Source organism: Pelecanus crispus, chromosome 1, assembly GCF_030463565.1.
Source record: "Pelecanus crispus isolate bPelCri1 chromosome 1, bPelCri1.pri, whole genome shotgun sequence".
Lineage (NCBI taxonomy): Eukaryota > Metazoa > Chordata > Aves > Pelecaniformes > Pelecanidae > Pelecanus > Pelecanus crispus.
Window position 1 is genome coordinate 66,156,112 of NC_134643.1, and position 25,091 is coordinate 66,181,202.

Consider the following 25,091-nt stretch of genomic DNA (forward strand, 5'->3'; position numbering starts at 1 on the left):
GGAAGCAAAATTCAGACTTAAAAGAAGCAAGCACAAGGCCCCATCACCACAAGACTAATCACTTATACAAGTAAAGCCCGGAAAGACTGCATCTCTGATGGGATTAACATGGAGCAGACTGGCTGCCGGCAAACATCACCTCCCCGTAGGCCCCGGGAAGCTGGAGGAGGGAAAAGCGTGCAGAAGCAAGGAGGTGACTCAGAGGGAGCCCCATCTCCCTGCAGAGCTGGCTGTAGGCACAGCAAAACTCCTCAGCCACCAACGTTCCTAGGCATACCAACTGTGCACAGGTGGTGCTGAGCTCCAGATGTTTCCCATTAGCAATGGCCCAGGTGTGTGGGGTGGTTATAAATGCGCCAGGGCCGGAAAAGGCTGGTCTGTAGGGCATCTGGTAACTGCTTGGGGTACCCTCTGCTTTTACAGCTGTATGTAGCATGGGTTCTTTTTCTCTAGTTAAGAATTTTAAGGTAGAAAAGGATGAGAGGACGGCTGGTCTGTGTTGTTCTTTAGAATTTGATAGCTCTGTTTCTATGTGTGATGAAAGTAGTGGATGAAGTACTGGTGGGTGGGGAAGTTGCCTTGGAGGCTTACTGGGAAAGGCAGTGACTTCTGAGTTGTATCTGACTTTGCACCAACAAGGTGAAAAGCAGAATCTGTTGCGGTTACATGAACAGTCACGGAGTGAATTTGTATTTGCTAATTCTGGGGTACTCTTCCTTAACCAATGACATCTATGAGTGATCAAGGCTTCTGTGTATGTAGGATTGGGGTGGGGGAGTGCATGTGGTGAGTAGAACTACTGCCTTTACTAAGGCAAGGAAGAGGGTGGTTGGTCTGCCTGTGTAAATAACGCTCTCTTCCTCTCCCTCTAACAAAGCAGGCCAGTATCAGATCTACTTGTTCTGTTTCATATGGTGACATGGATGACTGGGACAACAACAATGAATTCATCCAGCGACTGGATTTTTCCAGTTGCGGCGAAGACAGTGAAGACAGAAGCATACATGAGGAGGATGCCCTGAGCTCAAGCCCCCCCAGGAGCTGTGAGTTCCAGAAGTGGCAAGAGAGCAGTCCTCTGCCAGCAACCCCTCAGAGAAAGCTTAGTGAGGTTTGCCTGAGCAGGACGAAAGCCTGGGTGAGTCCCACCCTGAGCCCTTTCCCGGCCACGAGCAAGAGCCAGGGTAATGCTGAGACACCGCTACACATTACCTGGAAAAAGCTGCAGCTGTGTGACACCCCGCACACACCCAAGGTAATGGCATGTCTCAACTCTGCATCTGAGCAGGCAAGGTCTGTGGTGTCACTGGGGCATCACTGCATGGGCAGTGAGGGGATCTGTTGTTAGCTCTGTGGAAAGCATTTTTTTAATGTTACTGTTGTTAGCATCTACTCTTCCCTTAGAAGCCTGGACCATGCGCTCCGTAGTTATAGGAAGGTTATTCTGTGAGTGTGAACAGAAAACTGTGTGTGGGAGCAAGTGCCTTGACTCTTTCCAAGCCGTTGTTAAAAACAATTAGTTGGTGTTGGGCCAGTCTGACTTAAGAAAACAAGCAACCTTGGCTGCCTGTGTGCGCCTCACGCTCTGCTTAGGGGAGTGGACATCTGTAGCACCTCTGTAGGAAGTCTACACTGTGCTCCCAGAGGGATAAATGCATCTTTCTTCAAGGAGCTCATCATTCCAGTGGGAGCTTGGAGACAGGCAGCTGCCCTGATTGCTCTGTTCAGTGCATTTTTAGATGCAAGTGGGTTTTCTCTTGAAAGAGAAAGTCGAAAATGGCATTGTGGCTGGAGTATACTTTGTGTGGCAAGTCTGGATCACCTCCAACCAGCTTGTTGTCCACTGATGCTGATTCTCTTTTTGTGTGAAACTGAGCTGCTCAGTGAACTTGGGGAAAGGAGGTCTTTGTTCTCAGGGTAACAAATCCCCTGTGGAAGGGGTAACAAATCAACGTGTGCTTGTGGAGGAAGGTTAGCTTGTCTTCCTCTATGTCACTGTCCTAAAAATCTAACTTACCTACTGAGCTAATTTCTTGGGAGAATGATCCCAGCCCCTATTTTCTGTGAAACTTTTTGTGTAGAATATAATACTACTGCTTTTTGTCTTCTGTAAGCACAACTGGAGACTTGGCACTAGCTTCTCTGTTCCTAGATAACTTCTGTTGTGTACACTGGCTTCTACCATTCAAGACTTGCAATGAAATGTAGCTCTTTCCGTCCTCTCTCAATATTCCTGCTCTACTGATAAGACTGGTTGCTCCTTTGCTTAAGTGGTACACAGAAGATCAGTCCTTGTAGTATTTCTGAGCTAGGATTCGACATCTGTCCCCTTTCAGAAACCTGATTATGTGAAGAGTAGGATGATCCTATGGCCACATGTGACCAACTGTGTGGCCATATTTACTGAGGAATGGCCTGCTGCTCTCTAGGAGAAAGCGGCTCTCAATGGCATCACTCTAAGAATTTCCTGCAATGACCCTTGTAATAAATCTCCCTGAATCTCATCTGAAAATAGGTGAGAGGTCTAGAATCTGTTCCAGTCCAGATGGGCTACTGGTAGTGTAGGGTGCTTTCATTGTGTGTTCTTGTGTAGATAACATGTTGGCTGGATGATTCAAGACATTCTGCCTTTGGTTTGTCACCGTGTAGCCCAGGAGCAGCAATTGCACTAAATCAACAATTTAAGTTCCTTTGCTGTCTTCTGGGAGAAAGGTCTTGGTTTCCAAGCATGTTGCAAAAGGTAGGCTCTAAAGGGCCTTAATCTGCTTATAAACAAGGCTGGGAGTATTGATCTTGGAACATTTGAAGGCGAGAGAAAGGGTAAGAGAGCAGAGCTACATCTAACTGCAGAGACATGAGCATTGGAGCCCCAGCTAGGATGCATGGCAGAGGAGGCAGATGACTGTATTTTGTAGGCTTACACAATCCTAAAACAGATTGCTACAGCTAGTTATGGTGGCTGCCTTACACTGTATGGCAGCAGCTACTCTCAGATGATGTTACAGGAGACAAGTCTGCTTGATTACGAAATAGAGCCCTAGTAGAGCAGATGGGAATTGCATGCACACAACAGCAGGCTGGTATTTTAGATCCCTTTCTTGACTTGTGGCTAGACTAGAATGTAGCCACAATTCTACAGAGCTTCTGGGCTGCTGGGTAAATTTGCATTGGACATATACTGCTTTTAATACATCCGTATGCAGAACTCTTTCATCCAAGAGCAAGGAGGTGCAGACCAGACCTTGAGACAGTGATCAAGAAGCACTTACAGGGTCATAGTAAACCAGTAGTTGAACTTTCAAGTATGGTGTAGAAATAGAGGGATGTCCCAGAAGTAGTTATATCCATGAGTGCAGCATCAGTTAGGTGGATGCAGGATACTGCATGCAGCTCTAGGGTTTTTTTTATCCTCAAAAACTTTGAATGAGAGAAGGAAGGAACTCTAGATATGATCCTGGAGCTACATCTCCACTCACAAGAGTGAGACCACTGTTAGATCAAAAAAAAAGTGCAGAAGTATTGATTTTCATGACAGGGAGAATTCTGGGTTCTTGAAGGGCTTTTCACTAGCAGAAAGAGATATGTTAAAAGCCCCTTTAGACCTTATACCACTCTCTTGAAGCTGAAACAAGTCAAAAAAACCCCTTATATTTCAAAAAGCTGATGGTAACTGAGGGGTCAAATCCTGGAAAGTAAGTAGATTTTTCTGTCTTCAGATCAAGACTGGGTGCTTCTCTGAAGTTAGGCTTTACTCAGCCCAAGGTTTTGGACTAGTAGGTGAAACCCAATGGCCTGTCTTCTGTGGGAAGCTGACCTAAGAAGATCCAGAGGTTCCTTCTGAACTTAAATTTCTGAAACTCTGTTTTTTCTTCTCAAGGAGAACTGTTTTCTTGTCACTTTTCCAGTAGCCATATAAAAATATTTCTACCAGATTCCCCTATACTAATGCTGCTTATTGCTGGGGAACTGAAAAGAAACTTGGGTGATGTTTTATCTCATCTCCTGACAAACCTGTCCTGACCAAACTGATGCAACAGTCCATGCTTGACAGGACTGGGTCTTCCATGTTGATGCAACATATGATGCAATTTCTGTGTCTCTGTAGGTGGGAAAGATGAGCAGCTGGCTCCTCTTGAGGACTGTGCTTGCCAAAATGGCTCTGCGAGCCTCACCCAAGTGAGCAGGCAATAGAGTCTGAAAGGTCTTAGCAAACAATGTAATGCTTTGTGGAAGAAGATGACTGTCAGGACTAAATTAGGGATGCAGGGTTTTAATGATTCAGATATCCTGAGGAAGGGGGCTGAGTTCTCCTTGATTTGCAGGAGAGCAGAGACTTTATTCTGACATAGCAGCAACAAAAACATTTTGCTGGCTTACCTGCTACTTCTTTTTTTCCTCTCAATACAGAGTCTGTTATCGAAGACAGCTTTTCCTTCATCTGGGACAAGGGTCCCACCCAAAGGCTTCCGACATCTGAGATTTACTCCTGGTGCTGACTCAGATGACTCTACCCAAGCTTCTCTTGTCAACATTAATCCCTTTACACCAGAGTCGTATCGACAAATGCTCTTTCTTCCTAATGGCAAGCGGAAGACCAGAGGAGAGCTGTAAGTGAACTACTCTTAAATAACAGGCTGGAAGGAGACTGTTTGAAGGAGATAAGCAATGATGGAGATGTTTAGTACCTGGACTTATTTGTTAACAATGAATCATTCACTTCCGTAGTATTCATTGGTGCAGAGCAAACATTAGCAGACATATGAAGGTAATAGAAATGTAACAGCTAACCTCAATGCTATGGCTGTAGGAGAACTTTGTACCTCTTCCTTTTTCAACCATGGGTAGTGGAGCTTGATTCAGTTATGCGCATACCCACAACCCTGAAGAAATGATGTGCATGTTTGCATGTAATACAGCTTTTAAGATGGGTGCAGGCTACTGCTGGCCTGCAAAAGTTCTGGATCTGGTCTGGGTTAACCAAGACATAAACTTAGTCAAATACCTGTGCACTACAATGATGTTCAGCTTCTTTCATAGCTTCAACTGTAACAGATACTTAGGTGGGTATCCCCCTTGAAAGCACAGTGGGGTAGTTCTCTCCTTCACTAGGAGCTTGTTGTGCAAGGTCATCTCCCATGTAGCTTCACCAGCAATAAGGTGGCCAGGAGAATGATGCCCCTGAACAATGCTACTCTGTCCTGTGGGCAGTACTGAAGCTGGTACGTGGAAGCTTTCTAAATGGAAGTAAAGACTTCCTAGCCTGGGACTACAGTCTTTAAGGCCTCATCTAGAAATTTGTTGTGTATTAACACTCTACAAAATACGTCTTTAAACTGTGAAGCAAGGTTTGGAGATTCTTTTGAAAAATGTTTTCATTTCAAATCTCAGTCAGATTGCTGCACTGAAATGATACATTCAGACTTTCGTAAACTTCTGTTATAGGAGGGATCCTGATGCAAGCAGCCAGATAAAACAGGAGCTACCTACAAAGGTGAGTGTCTGTGTATTTCCCCTCACAGAGTAGATAAGATGCCTGTAAAGATTTGGCACTTGATGAAATTTATTCTGCTATTGGAGTATAAATCATGGCATCAATGCAGAGGATGAATACCTATGACAGAATAATTCCAAGCTGAATGTTTTACGTTAACATTTGTTTGAGATGACAAACTCAGAAATGATTCCTATCTCTAAAGGAAGCTTGTACAAAAGTGGAACTGAAACTTTGACAAGTAATCCTAAAACTCATTGATTTTGGTCAGGAGGTCTTGCTAAGAAATAGAATACAATTTGGGTTCCTCAGGGGGAACTGTATTACTATAGTATTGAGCTAGCATAAATAGTGACTGTACCTTTGTGCTTCAGAAAAGCAGGTGTATTGCTGTTCCTATGAATCGGTGTACTGAGTGTCTTTAGATGTGAATGGAACATGGCTTCTATATTGCAAATACTATATGGACCCACACCGCAAAAACCACAAAGGCTGAGCTGAATGGCTCTGATGTGACTAAATACTGAGGGCAGAGTTTCAGTGGCAGTAGTGACAATGGCAAACTTCCAAAGCAAGGCAGCAAATTCTGTACTCTCCTTCAGTAGGAAAATGTCCAGCTGGGGTGTGCCTGTGTGCCTTGGGGTCCAAGGGAAGACCCCACCACAGCTTACGTAGCTACAGGACAGCAAACACTGTCTTACAACTCAAAACCAAGTTCTCTTGCTGTTGCTGATGTCTGTGCTTTGTTGGCAGACCTCAGCAGCAGGGTGTGTTGGCCTGGCTGCTGCATGGGGCATGGTGCGAGGTCTCATGTACCCCAGCTGCGCTGGCAGAACTGGGCAGCTGGTGTGGGAACCTGTGTCTTGCAGCCTTCTTCCCAGTTTTATCTGGGGAGGAAGCTACTCATCCAGCTGGCTTGTGGAAAGCATAATATCTGTGTTCAGATGAGGCAAAAATCTCAGTTTTCCTGATCAGCTCCTTGAAGGAAGTATCTTGTCTTGTGCAAGTAGGTGGAATTTTTCGTTGTGACTGTGAAATAATTAGGCTTACTGGAAGAATAATGGTACCCTCTAGCCGAGGAGACTGGTATTGCAGAAAAACTGGTCTCATGGAAAAACTACAGCTGCAGAGTAAATCTGCTACCAGGTTAACATCCGGGCTTACCACAATTATTGTTCTCCTTAGAAGAAAGCCTCAAATAACTTGTAGCTTACAGAAATATTATTCTGCTCGAGTGCTGATTAGATCAAGAATGTAATATAGACATAAAATTGTGTACTAGGCAGTATCTTTATTCTCTGAGAGTTTTAAGATACTGTAAAATATAGCTGCCTTAAGAAATACAACCTGTTGTGAAGGGCTGCTGTTTCATATGGGCCACATCTTACTGGCTGTGAGGACCAACTCTTTACCCTCACCCATAAAGGTCATATACTTCATACTACAGCAGTGGCTTCTGTGGAAACCACCATGCAACATGAGCCACTGTCCCTGTAAGGGATGCAGGAGGATGAAGAAAAATCACTTAGTCCACTCTTGTTCACTTCATGCTCTAATGCTTAACTCTTCTCTACTTATCTCCCCTGCCAGTAGACATCACTCTATAAGCAGTACCAGCTGCTCCTATTTCCCTAGTGACCATTACTGTGCAATAATGATGTTCCAGCTGTTCTGCAGGCTCTCAGCCCTTTGTAGGAAAGTGGCTCCTGGTGAGAAATCACTGGGAATACAAACAGATACACTGAGACCTGCTAATCTGCTGTTAGTCAATAGCTGGTGCTTCAAACCTGATGAGAGCCTCAGCTGATGCAGAATGTCCTTGCTGCAGGCAAACTTAGCTGCCAGAGTAAAACAGCTCTTGCATAGCTGGGACCACATTAAGCCAATGCATCAAGCTTCTTTCCTGAGATCAAAATAGGCAATACCTCTTATTAAAACAGAAGTTCAGTACATGAGTCTGGCTAATTCAGAGACACTGGACTTCCACCTATCAAGGCTGGTAACAGGTCTTCTTGAGTCTGCAGTAGCTGGGCAAAAGACAAGTATTTTGTTGCCTGCTGCTCAACCCTGACTGACTCCATCACCCATGGGTCTAGGAACTGGCTAGGGCTGCCAAGAGATGTGATGATAGTAACCCAAGGAGGCACATACAGACAACTAGACTACAGTTCTCCTTAGCTGCAATTTCTACCTCTATGGCTAGCAAGTAGTGATTTAAAAAAAAAAAAACCCACAAACAAAAAAAACCCACCCAAAACAAACAAAAACTTGGCCAAACCAGGCCAAGATGGCCTTTGTTAGGTGGTCAGAAAAAAAACACAATGTGCCTAAGTGAAAGGTAGCATTTTAAGAAGAACTGGCAGTGCACCTGCATGCGTTCCTGGATCACCATCCAGAATGGAAGAGGGAGCAACATGGGTGCTCTGTGAGAGTAAGTGCTACACAGCTCTAAACATGACGGATGATATTATCCAAGTCTTTCTACTCATACTTGTCTCCGCTGTTTTTGTGACCTTGTAGAGATATCCTCTGAAAGAGAGCAATATGGTTTCCCGCTACAAGAAGGAGTTCTTGGAACTAGAAAAAATTGGTGTGGGGGAATTTGGCTCTGTCTACAAGTGCATCAAACGCCTTGATGGATGTGTTTATGCCATCAAACGCTCCAAAAGGCCTCTGGCAGGATCCTCGGATGAGTGAGTGTGCTAGCTAGAAACTGCCAGTTGAAATGATGGGCATGTTCTTGGGAGGTGTGATGAGGAAGGAGGGAGTGTGGTTCTAAAGGTATCTGAGGGGTGGCATGAGCAAAAACTGGCTGCTGTTGCACTCCCAAGTAACAGTTGGGAGAGTGGGGGAAGTTACCACTTTAGGACTATTGGGTATAAATTTCTGAGAAAAGGAAAAAGCCACACGCATTGCAAAGTGAGATGACGGCTTACGTGAACTCTTCAGGTCCATGCAGCTGTTCTCTTTAAAATAACTGTCAAATAGTTCATCTGTGGTATGTCCCTTTCCTGCTGTATGGCCAGCACTGTTTACATCTGTATTGACCAGCTAGTGTTGTCCTGCATGCTAAAGCAAAGTCTTTGAAGCTGCCTTTGCCTCTTTAACAAAAGACTTGCTGAGTGCTTTGGGTTTTTTTGACAGCTGCTCAGCACATTTGAGCAAGGGCAGGTTTTGCTTCAGCAGCTGTGAGAGTCAGCCTGCCAAAACCCAAGAGAAAGTCCTAAACACCTCTGCTTTCCCTTTCTCAAGCCAGGCTGCAAACCAGGGGTCCTCTTGTGGTCCCAAGCAGGGCTCTGGCACCCTGTCACCTCTGCTTTTTCTGTGTGTTTCTCTAGGCAGCTGGCACTGCGTGAGGTTTATGCTCATGCTGTCCTTGGACACCACCCCCATGTCGTGCGCTACTACTCAGCATGGGCAGAGGATGATCACATGATTATCCAAAATGAACACTGCAATGGTAAGAGCTGTGACATTGTTAAAGGCTGAGATCTCAGGATGGGTGCAGTTACCTTTTGTACTTAAATATGGGACATTCTGGCTTACAACAAAGCAAACTGCACAGGACCTACAGTTCCATAGAGAACCCAGTAAGGGCTCGTAATATTTAGACAAAGGTCTGAATGGTGCCAATGTCTTCCAAGTAGTCCAATCCCTCTAACTTGTGGGATTTTAAAACTGTTCCTCTGTGTTGGCTGGCCTGGAACAGTATTCCCCATGCCAATGCTTAGAGCTGTGTCTGGGACTGCCCAGGTAAAACCTGATATGAGTGACTCAAGAGCAGCTAACTTAAGTGCTGTGTATCTTGGAAACAAACCCTTCTTAATGAAGGGGAGTAATGATTTGAAGAGTGGCTACCTGGCTGAGATGAAGGCACCTTGCATCTTTGCTAGAAGAAAGGGCTCAACAGCTGCAGAGGAACAGAGCTAAATAATGAGCTAAACTGTAAGTGGGGTGCTGCAGGCACTCTTACTTGGGTTTGCCCTTGGCCATACCACTGTTTGGGAGACATTGGAAAAGACACCCCTGGCTACCAGAGGAGCTGAAGGCAAATATGTAACTCTCATCTTTCAACTGCTCCTGCAGTCTTGGGGCTCAATGATGAGTGGTGATAGCTGTTTGGAGTGATGATTTCAAATCTGTTGGAGGTTACCATGAAGCATGGTGATCGTTGCTGCAGCATTGATGCATTTCTTGCATTATAGTGGGTGAACATCTGAGATGAAAGGAGAAGTGGTGAAAAAGCAGGCTGATGGGGAGAGAGGCCATGGTATTTGCTAGTCCTGAAATAGCTAGAGTGCCTTAACGGAGACCCACAAAACTCTGTTTCTGTGTCAAATGTTACATTCTTCAATCAAAAATCTGCCAGTGGGGAGCTTAATTTCTTTGCTCCACCATTCATATACCTGCCTTCTGTCTGTAAGCATGGCAAAAGTAATTAACTTTTCCACTGTTCACTTGCAGCAGCAGCATCACTACCAGGTCAGCCCTTCTGGTGCTGTAGGTAGGGCTGCAGTTGCTCAGTCCTTGTCAAGCAGGAGGCAGGGCACTCTGTGGCAATGGAAAGGCTGAAGCCAAATGGTGATATCCAGGTTTGATCACTAGAGCTTATATAGCTGGTCTGGCTGGGGGTTTGTCACTAGCAAGCCTGTAAGTGCTCTGGGCAATAGTTCCTACTAAGCTATTTCAAACATGCTGCTCCAAAAAATCTTTGCCAGGTCTCAGACTGACTGTTTTCACCTAGGTGGGAGTCTCCAAGACGTGCTGCTGGAAAACGCAAAGCTTGGCCAGTATTTCCCAGAAGCAGAGCTGAAAGAAATATTGTTACAGGTCTCCATGGGGCTAAAATACATCCACAACTCTGGTCTTGTGCACCTGGATATCAAACCTAGTAAGTATAGTGCTCTCCTCCTTTGTGGAGGGTCCCCCAAGTGACCCTCCAGGGGTAGGACCTGTAATAGGTCTTTCTGACAGGACCTATTACAGTGCTTCAAAGGAAAGAGGATCTTGCCCTAAAAGGTGAATGTCTTGTGGGTTTTTTAATCTTGCCGCTACTACTGCTCTAAAACTGAGCCTTCTCTGATAGTTGGCGGCACTTCTGTCTCATGATGTTCATAATCCTGCCTCATGGCAATCACTTTCATACTGGTGGAGCAAGTAGGGCTGCTAATGAAGACAGGGACTTCCTTATTTGCTGCTGTCTTGTTGCACAACACTTGACCTTTGTATGTGAGAGCTGGAGTGAGAAGTGAATATTTATTGTAATAAATAATCCTGAGGGATTAAGTTCCTGCAAAAAGAGTTACAAGCTTTCCTGTCTGCAGCCGAGGATGGGCACCTCCAGGGCAATGCTCCCTGCCCAGTCACATATTATGTCCTTGTAGTAGAGCTCCTTTTTTCCTGCTGAAATCATGCTTCTAGCTTGGGGGGCAGAAAAGTTGATTACACTAGAATATTTTATGCACAAGAAACAACTGTCTTCTGTCAGCTGCATTGCTGAATATGTGAGCTGGGCAGAAAGCAGACAAACAGGTGGGAAGCATGTGCATAGTTTCTCTGGCAGCAAAGCTTAACTAGCTTGACAGGTGAGATTTTTACAAAGTTGTCAGGTTGCTGCAGTCTGGCTACTGATATCACACAATTGCTAAACTTCACTGTCTTGCAGGCAATATCTTCATCTGTCACATGCTGGCAGCTGTGGGCTCTGCTGGGCAGGAAGAGAGTGACAGTGAAGATGAATTCTCTTCTGGTGTGGTGTATAAGATTGGTAGGTTTTAGCCCACTTTACAACTGGCTTAAGATTAGGGCTGCTCATTACTGCTTGATATTGCTCTGTCCTGCTTGGCTGAAGAGACTTGCATACAAAACTGCTAGCATAGTTTTGAATGCCTCTGCTACTTACCAGAATTAATTCCTCTAAGGAGACAAATCCTAGAAAACTCATGTGCTTGTTTCCAAGCCCAGATTCCTGAGTCGGAGCAGGCTTGCCCTCTTACTCAGTATTTCCGGATTGCTCTGTTGGTGCCTATAAAATGCAGGCTTTTATTGATGGAGATCTACATCAGTTTGCTCCATTAGTTTCTTGTTCTTTGTCTCAGGTGACCTTGGCCATGTGACATCAATAACAAACCCCCAGGTGGAGGAAGGAGACAGACGTTTTTTGGCTAATGAGATTTTGCAAGAGGTACAGCTGCTAGTGGGGTGGTGGGGAGAACAGGGTGGTGTGAGCAAGTGGGGAGAGATCCACTGTCGTGAAATCACTAGTCTCGCATATTCCTTGCCTTATCTCCTCTTTCTTGTGTCTGGTCTGGCTGTGAAATCAGCAAAATCACACTTTACTAAGAATAGTATAGGTGTGGGTCTTGTCATGCAAATATTGAATGTACCTCATAAGTAACTTTATCATTAGGTTGTATTATTATTGCAACTATTCTACCTGCAAGGGATGTATGGGACAAAACCTTTATCAGTTTGGAGACATTTCATATTACACACCCAGCTGAGATTAAACTGCTGGATGTGACTACTGAGGAATATATGCACCCAGACAAATGCTTTGTACAAGAAACACTGATCAGGTGGTGTGGAGAGGTAGGAGGCACAACATGCCTCTCAAACTGGCTGCAGTTTTGCCACTCTGGCAAAAAGAGAATCAGTATGTAACAACCAGCTAGGATGTGTTCATCAACTCAGGTATTTAAGTGACAGCATCTTTTCGTGCTACAACTGGATTTAGGAACTGTTAGGTCAATATATCACATGCAGTCTTTAGTTTTAGTTGGGCATGGCTAGCTTATTGCCTTGTGCTGAAGGTTGGATGCACACACTTGTTAGGCCATCCTCTGGATTTGCTGTGGTGATCCTAATGTGGGCTGCAAGCCCCTCACGACTGGGTGAAAGCTAATGTGCTATTAGTTACCAATACTACTTGCTATCAATCTTTTTATCCTAAAGAGGAGAAAACAGCTAACTGGGATGGTGAAGGCAGTGTCATACATATACTTGTTTGGCTGTTTCTTTTTGAGCTGGTATCCCAGCCCACCTTTGTTCAGTATAGCAAGACATTCCCTTTCTATAACTGTTTATCTTCTCTCTGCAGCAATACTGCTATTTGCCGAAGGCAGACATCTTTGCCCTGGCACTCACAGTAGCTCTAGCAGCTGGCACGGCACCGCTGCCTCACAATGGGGCCATGTGGCACCACATCCGCAAAGGCAATGTCCCACCGATCCCCCAGAAGCTTCCTCATCGCTTTCTTGAACTCCTCAAGGTGAGGAAGTAGGCTTGACCGGATGGAGGTTTTCCCAGTTGGCATCTGATGGAGTGTTAAACCCTGAACTCCTTTGCCTTCTAGCTCATGATCCATCCTGACCCAGTGGAAAGACCTTCTGCCACAGCTCTTACTAAACATCCAGTTCTCCGTCCTTCACGTGGAAAAGCTGTGCAGCTCCAGAAGCAGCTAAATGTGGAGAAGTGCAAGACTGCCATGCTGGAAAGGTAGGGCTGGTTTGGGCATGAAGGGTAGAAGATATGGGCACAACAACTGCTGGTCACCAGGCTTGAATGTAGGGTGGTAGTGTTGGGAGACCCAACGTGCAGAAATACCCAGTCAGCTCCTGTGCCTAGAGCTGGGAGGGTGATGGGGCTGTGGCAGGAACTTGTAGTGCCCAAGTAGGCTGTGGTAAGCAGTGGTGGTTCACTTCTGGCTTTGAGGAGTTGGCTAAACTAGAGCAGTGAACTTGCACGCTTCCTGCAACCACTGGTGATGGAAAATACTGATACAATATGCAGCCAGGGGGCAGATGAGAAATGATACTACACTGAGATAGTGGTCTAGCACAGAAGGAAGAGAAATATCAGGTGGTGGCAGACATCCTCTTTCCCCTTGCTTCCTCTCACTGCCATTGGCAGTAATGTTTTGAGGTGCTGGGATCTAGGAACTGCCCCATCACCCCTCTTAGTGCAACAGTCAGCTGGAAATAGGTTTTCCATGTAGATGGGAGAGCATATGCTCTGGGAGAGCAGAAAGCATCAGGGGAAAAAAGGCAATGGAAAAGAAGCATGTGCATTTATTAGGTATTTGTGCTGCATGAGATGGCACTGATCTAAGTTCCACAGTTGACAAATATCTGAAACAGTGGGAGAAAAACTGAGCTAGGGACTCTTCATACTGGAGCCAGTCCAGGTGTGTTGCTGACCTGATGCATAGTTTTCTTTTGGTGAACCTTCAAAGCTGATCTGTTCTGAAGTAGAAACTCTAGGGAAACCTACAGTAATCTTTATGTCACCTTCTGGGGTCAAAACTCACCACTCTTCAGCAATGCTGGAGTACTGCAGAAACCCTCTTGTGCAAGACTGTTACAGCTTTCTTCTGTAGCTGATGGGGATTCATGCATGACATGGTTTTCTTCCTCTCCTCTTCCTTCCGTCTTCCGCCTGCAGGGAACTTAAAGCAGCCCGCCTTGCCCAGACCCTCATGAAGGACCAGCCCTTAGGAAGTGCCAAGTTGCAAGAGTATGAAACCTCTTCTAAGCAGAACAGCAAGCGCCTGGTGGGAGGGAAGAGCTGTCGCTCATTTAGCTTTACTTTGGGTTACTGAACTTCTGTGTTGTCCAAAAAGCTCTGGCTGCTGAATGGCCCTGTGAAAGCAGAGGGTCTGCACAGACCAATGCCCTACATTAGCTCTCCCTGTCGTGGTTTTTGGTTCCCGCATTAGCTATGATGAAATGTTGACCGAGGGAAGAATTACTAGCTTACAAGTGTCAGATCATGGCATCTAAGATTATTGTCCTCAGCCTTTTATCTGTTTAATTTCTTGTGTAACTGGACTTGTTCTAGGCTAAGAATAGCTTTGCCATACAAGGGAAAGGATGGCATTTCCTCTGCTTGCTTCCCTCTTTGTTTAGTTGGGCCCTATTATTGATATTTTTGTGGTCTTAACACTCTGGCCACCTGTGTATCTTTAGAGGGGAGATGGTGGCTGTACATAGAGACAGCATCTACAGCTGGGTCGTCCGAGAAGTGAGGAAGTGGAGGCTATGGTAGAGAGTTTTAACTACATATCAGGAGACAGGCTGGTTACACGGCAGTCCTGATGGACTCGGGATGCAATTCCAGTGGCATTTCACTGAGGGGGGGACAAAGAGTAAAAGGAAACACTTCTGAGTTAAGGGGGCCTTACTTGTGGAAGTTGAAGGAAAACACTCCCTTAACTTTCAGCAACGAGCATGATATCATCTAGCTGATGCGGTGAAGCTTTTGCGGACTAGTCCCTGATGCCCGACTTATTTTATGCAGATCGGCAAGGACTCCTTGCTTAAAGTGGGGGAATTGACTGTTGTGTGCTGGCAGGTGGGGGGGTGCGTACCTACTTCCCATCCAGTATCTTACCCGCGGTGCAACCACCTGCCTGCAAACTGCAGCCTTTCAGCAAAGATGAGGCAAATCGGAAGGGGTGTTTTAGGCCCTGTCAGGTTTTTTTTTTTTGGAGTTGCCTGTGTAAAATGTATGTTTGTTTAAATCTCACCCCCCTGCTTACTGTACTTTCTCAATCCTTGCCGGCTGTATGTCTAGCTGTGGTAGTTGGACACGAACTGTGTACTGTTATGAGGGAGAGTGTAGAGTTGGAACTTGATTTTCAGGTTTTACTTAAGTTTTGTTTTCAAGTTTTGCACAAACGCTGGTTTTTAAACTGTTAGAGCCTATCCTTTAAGAAGCGGAATGCGCAAATAAAGATTTTAATCCTTTTACCTATGACGGAGTGACTTTCTTTTTTCTTTTTTTTCTTTTTTTTTCTTGGTTATTGTTTTCCTTTGGGCCTCCCAGCCGGGAGATCAATCACCCGTGGGCGGCCGGGGGCAGGCGCTGGCCGTCGCTGGCGGGGGAGCGGCCTCCTCCTGCCCCGCCGCTCCCGACCGCTTCCCGCCGGGGCCAGGAGCCGGCCCGGCCCCGCCGCGCTGCCCGCTCCCGCCCCGCCGGGCCGCTCTCTCCCCCGCTGGCCTCCACAGAACCGCCGGCAGGGGGCGGAGCGGGGTCGCGTTTCCGCCCGGACCCTCTTTGCGCAGGACCCATCGCTTCCCTTCCCCTTCCGGTCGTCTGCGGGCGCTGCGCGGCCGCGGCGGGAGAGGTGCAGAGGGCGGGGGGGTCAGGCGGGAGCGGGCGGGGGGTCCGGGGCCCTTGGCGGCAGGCCGGGGCTTCCCCCGGCGCTGCTTCAGCCGTGCTTTTCCCTCCGCAGGGGCGGCGGCGGCATGTTGCGGCGACCGGCGTGGCAGGTAGGGCCCTGCGGGGGGCCGGGGATGACGGTTTAAGGGTTCCCTGAGGGAGCGGCGCCCGCCGGGCCCTGGGGCCGGGCTGCGGCCCCAGCGGGAGTTGGGCCCCGACTTTACATCCCCGGGGTGCCCGCAGGGCCGCAGCGCGGTGGCCGACGCTGGGGAGGGTGGGGGTGGTGGTGTGCCAACAGCCCTCCCGCCGCGGGGGGGGAGGGGGGGGAGGTGGCGGCGAGGAGGCGGAGGTCCCGCCGGTCCCGCCCGTCCCGCCCGTCCCGCCCCTTCTCAAGCCCGCCGCGGCTCTTGCCGTAAGGTTCTCATCACAGAATAGAATCATAGAAGCGTTTAGGTTGGAAAAGACCTTTGAGATCATCCAGTCCAACCATTAACCTAACACTACCAAGTCCATCACTAAACCAATTAAGGGTAGAGTAGCAATTTCATGTTTCCTGGCTTGGTGGCTGGATTAATTTTAATGAAAGTAAAAACTAGGAATCATTAAGGTTGGAAAGGATCTCTAAGATCACCAGCCCAACCATCAACCCAACACCACCATGTCCACTAAACCGTGTCACAAAGTGCCACGTGTACCTGTTTTTTGAAGACTTCCAGGGATGATGATTCCACCACCTCTCTGGGCAGCCTGTTCCAATGCTTGACTACTCTTTCCATGAAGAAATTTTTCCTAATATCCAACCTAAACCTCCTCTGGCGCAGCTTGAGCCCATTTCCTTTCGTCCTATTGCTAACTACTTGGGAGAAGAGACCAACACCCACCTCACTACAACCTCCTTTCAGGTAGTTGTAGAGAGCAATAAGGTCTCCCCTCAGCCTCCTCTTCTCCAGACTAAACAACCCCAGTTCCCTCAGCTGCTCCTCATAAGGCCTGTGCTCCAGACCCTTCACCGGCTTCGTTGCCCTTCTCTGGACACGCTCCAGCACCTCAATGTTGTTGTTCTAAGTGAGTTTTCACTGCCACCCCCGGTTACAGTGTTATGAGGTGCAGGGACAGCCGAGGGTCTGGAAGCTGCCGCTTGCCTGTGCGGCCTGGGCTGCAAGGGCCAGAGGAGTGCTCCGCTGCCCGATGGGGTGCTCGCAGAGCCTCTGCTGAGCTGTGCTGCCTGCCAGCGGTGTTTTCTACACCAACCAGCTGCTGCTGCTGGTGTCTTTACCGCAGTGCTGAAAAAATGGTGTATTAAAAGGTCCGGCTTATGTATGGAATGAGTCCTAGATGATTTACATATACATCAGTGAACCACCCAGACATACCAAGGAACTGCTGTTTTGCAAGTTGTGTTTCCTCTGGGTTTTCTCCTCTGTTCAACACAGGACTGTCAGTCTCACCTTCCTTTTAGGTTTTGCAACCACTTCTTGTAGGAGATGAGCTTTTCTTCCAGTTCCTGTGCATGGGCCTCTTGCAGAGGTGTTCCTGGGCTTTTCCTTTCTTCTAGGACATGATATTTGCTAGCATCAAGTCTGTTCTTTTCTCACTTGTGTTTAGCTGCAGCAATCAGGTTTTTGTGGCCTTGATTTGCCGTTTGCTTGGGAATGAAGGGTTGTCAGTGCATCACACTGCTTACAGCGGTGGATAGATATACATTTTGGGTACATCTGTTTTTTTAACAAGATTCACTCTGAAGTGAAGCAGAAAGCTGATGAAACTATCAAGACTGTGTTTGTTTCCAAAAACCAAAGCTCAACCAACTTGAACAACCCCTCCATTTCAACCACCCCCCTCCATTACGTATTACAGAAGAACAGTAGTTACTGCACGTCCCAAAAATAATTGCTGGAGATGTACTTTTGGGCCATTCTTTTTCCTAGGCAGCTTTTTAACCCCAGTTTAACCAAATATTCTTTGAATAATCCTGTTGGCTTCATTTAGCTGAACGGATTTCTTCCCTCAGTCCCCCAATTCACCAGAAAAGAACGTACTTGCAAAACCTCTGTAAGTGTTCAGAAGACAAAGTGTAAAAGCACGTGAATACTGTTCATACTTTGTGTCTTGGAAGCTAACATCTGTCTGTTCCTTCAGGTGCTTCGCCAGTTTGTAAGACATGAGTCTGATACAGTTGGCTCATTGGTACTCGAAAGATGTAAGTAGCTTCTGAGATGAAACTTAGCTGTTACTCTTTGTGGTTTTTATCTTGGTTTTAGAATGGCTGAAATATGCCAGGAGAGGAACAGTTAGGAATGGTAGCTCCTGAATGCAGTAACCAAGAATGTGTTGTTTCAAACAAACAGGCTCTTAAGTAGCTTCCTATCTGGTCTTTGTCAAGTCAAGCAGCCCTTAAGGGGGAAAAGAAAAAAGTCCTGACACCAAGTACAACCTGTAAAAGGCAGGTAGTCCTGCTTTATCAGTGGCAGCAAAGTATGCTATTGTAATGTTTTCTAATCCCTACATTTAGGTGTCTCCTGCTTGTTTCTCAGGCTCCCATGTGCCTGGGGGACTTGTTTGGGTGCTGCTGCTGCTGCCCCAGCATGATTTGCTCCAGGTGTATGCTTCAGACTTTACCATTCAGTTCACGTGCTCGTTGTGCAAGAGTGATGCTCTTCCCCCCCCCCGCCCCGCCCCTGATCCCCTCCAGTTGTCCTTCACCAAGGAGAACGAATAAATTGTGTCCATCCAGTCCTGGTACCTGTGTAAAAACTAGTGACCCTCTTATTCAGAGGATAGGCTGTGATAATGCATCTTTGTTGTTTTAAAAGTATTGTTTTAAGGACAAAACTATGCAATGATATGGTTTTATCATAATGAAAAAAAGTCAAGATAAATAAATGTAAAATAGTTTCAAGTGACATATGGATGTATCTGTGAAAAAGATGACAAAGGAACAGAAAGAATAAAGAACCTTTAGCTTTCTAAATGAGCTTATTCAGCAGTGGTAATGATAGTACAGGCACAGTCAGCCATCTGCAGGGCCTAAATAAGCCAAAAGTCACAAGAGCTTGAAAAATGGTTAGGAGGCACAGAAAGTCATTGTTCTGGCCCTTGACAAATGCTGCCGACTTACAACTTGCCATGATTAGAAGAATCGTCATTCACCTGTATATGCATTTACTCTCTCGCGTTTTCAGCCATGAATCGTGTTCAGTTACTTGGTCGGGTTGGACAGGACCCTATCATGAGGCAAGTGGAAGGAAAGAATCCCGTTACCATATTTTCTCTTGCAACCAACGAGATGTGGCGAACAGGGGAAAGTGAGGTAACCCAGGGAGGTGAGTCTGCAATGAGCAACGTCCTTCTGCTGTGTTCTGAGGTGGTGTTTGCATATTCAGTAGCATCACGCTTTGTCTTCAGGCTGCCATGTAAATCTCTCAGGTGCAGGGAGGTTCCTTTGAGGTCAGTAGAAATGCTAGTGCATTTTTGTCTCTTACTGATGCCCAGCAGCGTGTATTGAATAAAGATCTGCATGAAAGAGCACTGAGTTGGCAGTTTTTCAGTGTTGGGGTTGCCAGAGGTGTAGTAGGTTCCATACTCTAATTTGTATTCCAGGAGGGGGAAAAAAAAAAAGGCATTCTCTCTTTGATTCTTCTATCAGTCTGCAGCTATAGATGTCTCTTTCTCTCTAACTTTTGTTCAATGCAGAGTGTGTGAGGGGAAAAAAAATTCTTCTAGGATGAGCACTGACTTCCAGGAAAACTGATCCCTTGGTTTGAACTGTGCTTCTGCATGATACTTTCATTTGGACACAGATGAGTGGAACGCTGAGTTCTAGTATGGAGTGGGAGATCGAGTGCTAGTATACTTCCATTTTCACATCACTTTTCATAATTTGAGAACACCAATACGTTGAAACTAATTTCTGAGGCTTGCATCAAAAAGAGGTTCTGGCATCCAACTTTGTTATTTTCATGTAACTTAGGTGATATCAGTCAGAAGACGACATGGCACAGGATCTCTGTCTTCAGACCAGGCCTCAGGGATGTTACATATCAGTATGTGAAGAAGGGGTAAGTGAATAACAAATATGGTGAGGATTTAATGCCTTAATAATCGATCGATGTAATAATTACGGTGACCAGGAGCTATACTGAGATAGAAAGAAGTGCCATAAAATAAGTTAGTAGACATACTACAAGTGAGGCAAAAGCCTGTGTATTCAGAATCAGATATAGAGGAGAAAACAGCTGTACAGTTCTCTGACAAGAACCAAATTCTTAATTCTTTCAGCTCTCGACTCTATGTTGAAGGGAAGATAGACTATGGTGAATACACAGATAAAAACAATGTGAGGCGGCAGGCCACAACAATTATAGCAGGTAAGGAGCAACATAGCGATGCCTACTTTGCCCTTTTAAAATGGAGAGGAGGTGGAGGACCTTTGAAATAGAGCTTGGTTTGTCTTCATCCTCAGAATCCACTCTTGGGGATTCTGAGAGAATGAATAGGCTGTACTACTTGATGTCCTCTGGCACTGCTTGTGAAGACACAGAAAATGAGAGCATATAGTTGCAAAGCGTTGCATAGTTTGTTCACACAAACCAGTTGGTGCAGCAGGTAGATACTATGCGTTTTAAGAACACTGGTATGTAGTACTGCCGGTCAGGCAGATTCTTCTTCTAAGCAGAGTTTGTTTAGTAGCTTTGTCTTGGTTTGACAGGGAATTTTTTCTTCCTGTTTAACACTGGAGGCTTCACCAACTTTAAGGACCTCTGTGAAAGGTGTTTTACCTGGGGATAACTTGATGGAGAATTTAGAAAGACCTGAGTCTGGTAGCCAGTAATGGTAAGAAGAGCACAGAATGGATAGGGAGTAGGCTTGTCCCTTGGGTAGACACAATGAAGAAGAGAACTGGAAAACTCAACTTTTTCCTTGAGCCTTTAAATAAATAATGTGAGCATCCTACATCTTTACTGTGGGTAGAGCCGCTATCTCGTGGCTTTTGAGGGAGGGCTAAAATAATTGGGTAGTAGAGCAAACATTTCTGTTATACAAGTATATCTAAAAAAAACTGGGCCAGAGGAGAAGGAAAAATACCAACCACAATTCTGGATATTTCTGCTGTGCAGCCTCTTTAAAAACAACTGTAATCAAACTTTCACATGAATAGTTCAGCTAGCAGTGTTGTAGGTGGCTGTTTATAAATAGCTGGAAGGGAGAAGCAAGTCTCTTTTTTTAATTAGTATTTAACCTAATGGTTTCTTCTTTGTGGTCAATATCCCTAGTCTCAAGATGCTTCAGAAACTACTGAGGCTTGATGAAATACAAGCTTCCTATAGTCCCATAGACTGATGAAATGGTAGTGCATTCTGAACATGACAAAATAAAAAGGAAATAAGCTGTAACTGATAGAGATCGTAGTCAAAGAATGAAACCATTATTTTAAAATGTTTCTGGTATCTTTGACTGTGATCATCAGGTTCAGCACACTTGTTTCATAGTATATATGGTCGCCTTGAATTGTCAGCCTTCTGGGGAGATAGAGCAAGAGCCCCGCATCAGACGCTGTTTTATTTTATGAACTGTTCTGTTCTGAAATACATGTCTTTGCAGGTTATTTTAACAAAAATAGGTTGTCTTTGTGGGTGTGCGGGCTTGCAAAAGGGCAAAACAATCCTGAAGATTAAATTTTCTTTATTTCTTTTCAGATAATGTAATTTTTCTGAGTGATGGTGGTATGAAAGACAAGGTGTGAGGTCATTAGTGCTTGGACCCAGGCCATTTCATTCCTTTTGTTTTACAATGCTTCATAATTCTGTAATCATGTATGTTGCTGTAGTTTCTTTAAAAAATAAATAAAGTGTTTGATATCTGTAGGGTATCTGTGTGTGTTTTGTTTTGTTTTCATGTGTGCTTTTTCTGTGTTCATCATTGTTCGGATTTCTTTCTTTTTGTTCTTTCATAAGGGAAAAGATAACCCAGGCAGCTATATTAAATCTTGAGCTGATGAATATAAAAATGGAAGTCGCCCTTTGCATCTTCAGCCATTTTCAAACGTTATATCCTTGGCTGCCTTAACGATCTCTCTTCTGTCTTGCAGGGCCTGACAGCCTCTCACTGTTAACATCCCTCCTCTGTTCTATAGGTGTCATTCTCAGTTTTTCCTTAGCTAAGTCAATTAGGCAGTAAGTTTAAACCAGAGCCATTGGCCTCAACTGGTGCTCAGCTTGAAGTTTCTTTGTCACAGACCCGGAGAAGGCCTTCTGTTGCATTTGCATCTGCCCCTCTACTGATCATAGCAATTGATCAAATCAGGTGTTGTCTTTCACCAAAACCTGTTTTGGTCGTGTGCTTAGGCCTTCATGACTGCAGCATTTGACATACGACGACTCTATGATGGCATCAACATTCCCGTCCCAGTACCTTGTGAGGGTGCTATGCCTATCGTTTGCCATCAGGAGGAGCTGGAGGAATGACTGCCTTGGCTGTTACTTTTGAGAGGCCTGCAACAGCGTGTGAAAAACATTCCTGGTCCAGGATTCTCAGTGTGGGAGTGGCGTTTATTTTGCTTTAACTTTCTTTTATTGTCAGAAAGACTGAGAATTATTAGTATGGTTAGTAAAAAATTGCACAACTAAAAGGTGTTTCATTCTGTTACGTGGAGAAGTAGTGAAATTCCCACTGTAATACAGCGTGATGTGAACAGGGAAAGAAAAACGTTAGAGGTGACAATTTCCTGCCTTCAAAGCTGGTGGGATTTTGTATCTCATCTCTCTCTGAGCCCAGTACAGAGCACGCTTATTTATAGTTTTTGCAGCTCTTCCCCCCACAGAATGATGATCTTGTTTATGCTTCTCTCTATGAGCATTGTCAGTACTACCAAACACTTTAATTCTTCCAGTTCAGTGTTTATTTCTGGTTGAAGTGAATGCTTTAACTAGTATGCTAGCCCCTGCCACTGGCATACTGAGGTGTTAGATGTACTGGAAATGCTTAGCTACAATGAGTTGTTATCCACAGGACATTGTGGTATCTTTTTAAATAGGAAGTTCTGACTTTAATTCCCTTAACTACTTCTTGTTCAATCTGAGCCTGTTGTACTGCTGGGAGAAGTTGTGACGGTGCACTTCTGTAGTAGTGATCCAAATACAGTTTGTGTTTGGTCCGCACAAATTTTTCTGGTTAGCTGAAAGCTGGGGTTTGTCTTAAGCTTTCTTCGTATCTAGGAGGCCTTGAGTGACTCTGCTAAGCCACTGTTTGCTCAGCGGTTACCTCCTTTTTTGCACTCTGCTGTGGTGGTGGAGCTCAACACAGCTTATGATAGTGTCTGCTTTGGAGTTTGGGAACTGGCTTTCTACTCCGAACTCTGAGTAGAAGTGGTAGCGATGATTCCCTTCACTGCTGCACATGGAGTGGCCAGAACTTCCAGAACTACTCTCAGTGCCTGCTGAGTGGCTCATGCTGATCTCTGCCCCTGGCTCAGGATGGGGACAGAGCTGGCTAGCACAAGGTATAGGATTAGGTGCCAACAAAGAAAAATATTTGCTCAAGAACTTCAACTTCTCTTGCTTTTCCGGTTATTCTATTTACAGTTGCTAGTACACTTTTAAAGGTTGACCTGCTACAAAGACAACACGTACCTGGTTTGAGAACACGCTGAAAAGCAGTGCAGTATCTTGAGGGTTCATCGCAATTTTGCACTAGGGTAGATTTTCACAAATGATTCTGCATTAGCAACAGACATAGTTACAGCAAAAATAACCACTGGCAAAGGTATGTTGTGCGTTCACCTCTTATGTCTGCTTTGCTGCTGTGGGGCAAAGTTAATCTATCAGTAGGTAATTTTGTTTATGAGAAAATCAGGTGTGAAATCAGCATTCCTATAGCATCTCGGTTGGGTTTATTTTATGGCTAGGTATTGCTCTGTGAGGAAATTTGAAAAAATGGAAGTGGTATCTACTGAGTTAAACACAGTGATACCTTGTTTATAACTTGGCAATGAGTATTTTTCCACGCTGCTCCTTGGTAAATGGCATTCATCTTTTGCTTGTCCGTGTTAACCTCTTATGTAAACTGGATTAGACAAACCCTGATTGCTTGCATCAACTGGGACATTTAGAAGTGTTTGACCTTAACAAGGAATTTATTTTATGTGTTTATGGAGATAGATTGGAAGAGATAAAAAATAGAGATGATTTCTTTTTAAAATGACAGAGCATTTTAACCAAGTGTTTGGAGATTTTCTTAACAGCCCTGAGACAGAGCTATTCTGGTCTGCAACGCAGCTCAAGGCCACTCTGTCAGTCTGGTGTAAGGTGTAGGAAACTCTCTTCTCCTGTGCTTGTTTCTGTGGCTATAGCACGCTGGTTTGAGGAAGACACCGTAGGCATTATGCCTGTGTCATACAGCGAAGAATATTTTCAACTTTAATTTGAAGTGTGACCTGTATTTGGGAACACAGACACAATTCCCCCAACCCCACATAACGCAGAGGGTAATGAGAGGGCTATTTCAGTGAAGTGGGACTTGATTTCTTTGGCTGAAGCATCTTCTCTTGCTTCTCTTCACGACTCATAATTTCTTCAGACAGAATAACAGGATGAATTAAGAATAACTGAGGGCTTGGACTGATACAGAATTACTAGCGCTTTTTACCAGCAGGTACTGGCTTGCGTTCTAACCTAGCCAAAAGACTTGCGTCCTGGTGACTGCGCGGTGCCCTGCATGAAGGGGGTAGGTGTTTGAGCCCTGTCCCAGCTCTGCTGTGAAGACCAGCAGTGCCTGTGGGAGCCTGGTAAAAGCCCAGACAGAGAGGCCATGAACTGCAAAGGCAAGAAAGCTGAATTAGTGCTTTGAGAAGTCCCTGGGTACAAGAGGTAGGAATATTCTGGTAAAAGGAACTTGCGTTTCTGTTAGTGTGCCAGTTATGTGGTTTTAGTAGTAGGCTGTCTCCAGTACTGGCGATCCCACTTCTTTCACGAGTATTCATGTCAGAAAAGGAATATAATGCGAGGATTGTGGGAAGAAAACTTCACTATTCTCAAGCACACCTTCTATTTTTAACTCTGAAATTTCTGTGGTGGAAGCCTTTTTGCCAAGTAGTTGAGCATGCCTGTACGTACAAACTAAGACTTGGTGGCTGTTCTGTCTTGCCGATGGTGAGCTGCTCCACACAGCAGTGTCATTTAGATCTCATTTAGATCTCATCACAAGGCCAAGTGCCGGGTCCTGCAGTTGGGTCACAACAACCCCATGCAATGCTACAGGCTTGGGGAAGAGTGGCTGGAAAGCTGCCTGGCCGAAAAGGACCTGGGGGTTTTGGTAGACAGCCGGCTGAACGTGAGCCAGCAGTGTGCCCAGGTGGCCAAGAAGGCCAACAGCATCCTGGCTTGTATCAGGAATAGTGTGGCCAGCAGGAGCAGGGAGGTGATTGTCCCCCTGTACTTGGCACTGG

The 25,091-nt window shown here is 45.5% G+C and overlaps 1 protein-coding gene across 2 annotated transcripts; it reads left to right on the plus strand.

The window, feature by feature from the left end:
• The first annotated feature begins 919 nt into the window (after nt 1–919).
• Nucleotides 920–21,513, plus strand: LOC104025132 (WEE2 oocyte meiosis inhibiting kinase). 2 transcript variants are annotated; one of them, XM_075708889.1, is made up of 16 exons: nt 920–1,252; nt 4,405–4,604; nt 5,440–5,488; nt 8,009–8,181; nt 8,827–8,948; nt 10,233–10,379; nt 11,154–11,255; nt 11,587–11,672; nt 12,588–12,758; nt 12,843–12,985; nt 15,723–15,759; nt 17,789–17,849; nt 18,832–18,972; nt 19,620–19,707; nt 19,928–20,016; nt 21,346–21,513. In XM_075708889.1, the coding sequence occupies exons 1-16, from the start codon at nt 920–922 to the stop codon at nt 21,390–21,392; spliced, it is 1,989 nt and encodes a 662-aa protein (XP_075565004.1). In that variant the 3' UTR covers nt 21,393–21,513. The 2 variants fall into 2 exon arrangements, with proteins under 2 accessions (XP_075565004.1, XP_075565012.1); XM_075708897.1 differs by lacking the exons at nt 920–1,252; nt 4,405–4,604; nt 5,440–5,488; ... (5 more) ...; nt 12,588–12,758; nt 12,843–12,985 and adding exons at nt 15,605–15,614; nt 17,639–17,701.
• The last annotated feature ends 3,578 nt before the right edge of the window (nt 21,514–25,091 follow it).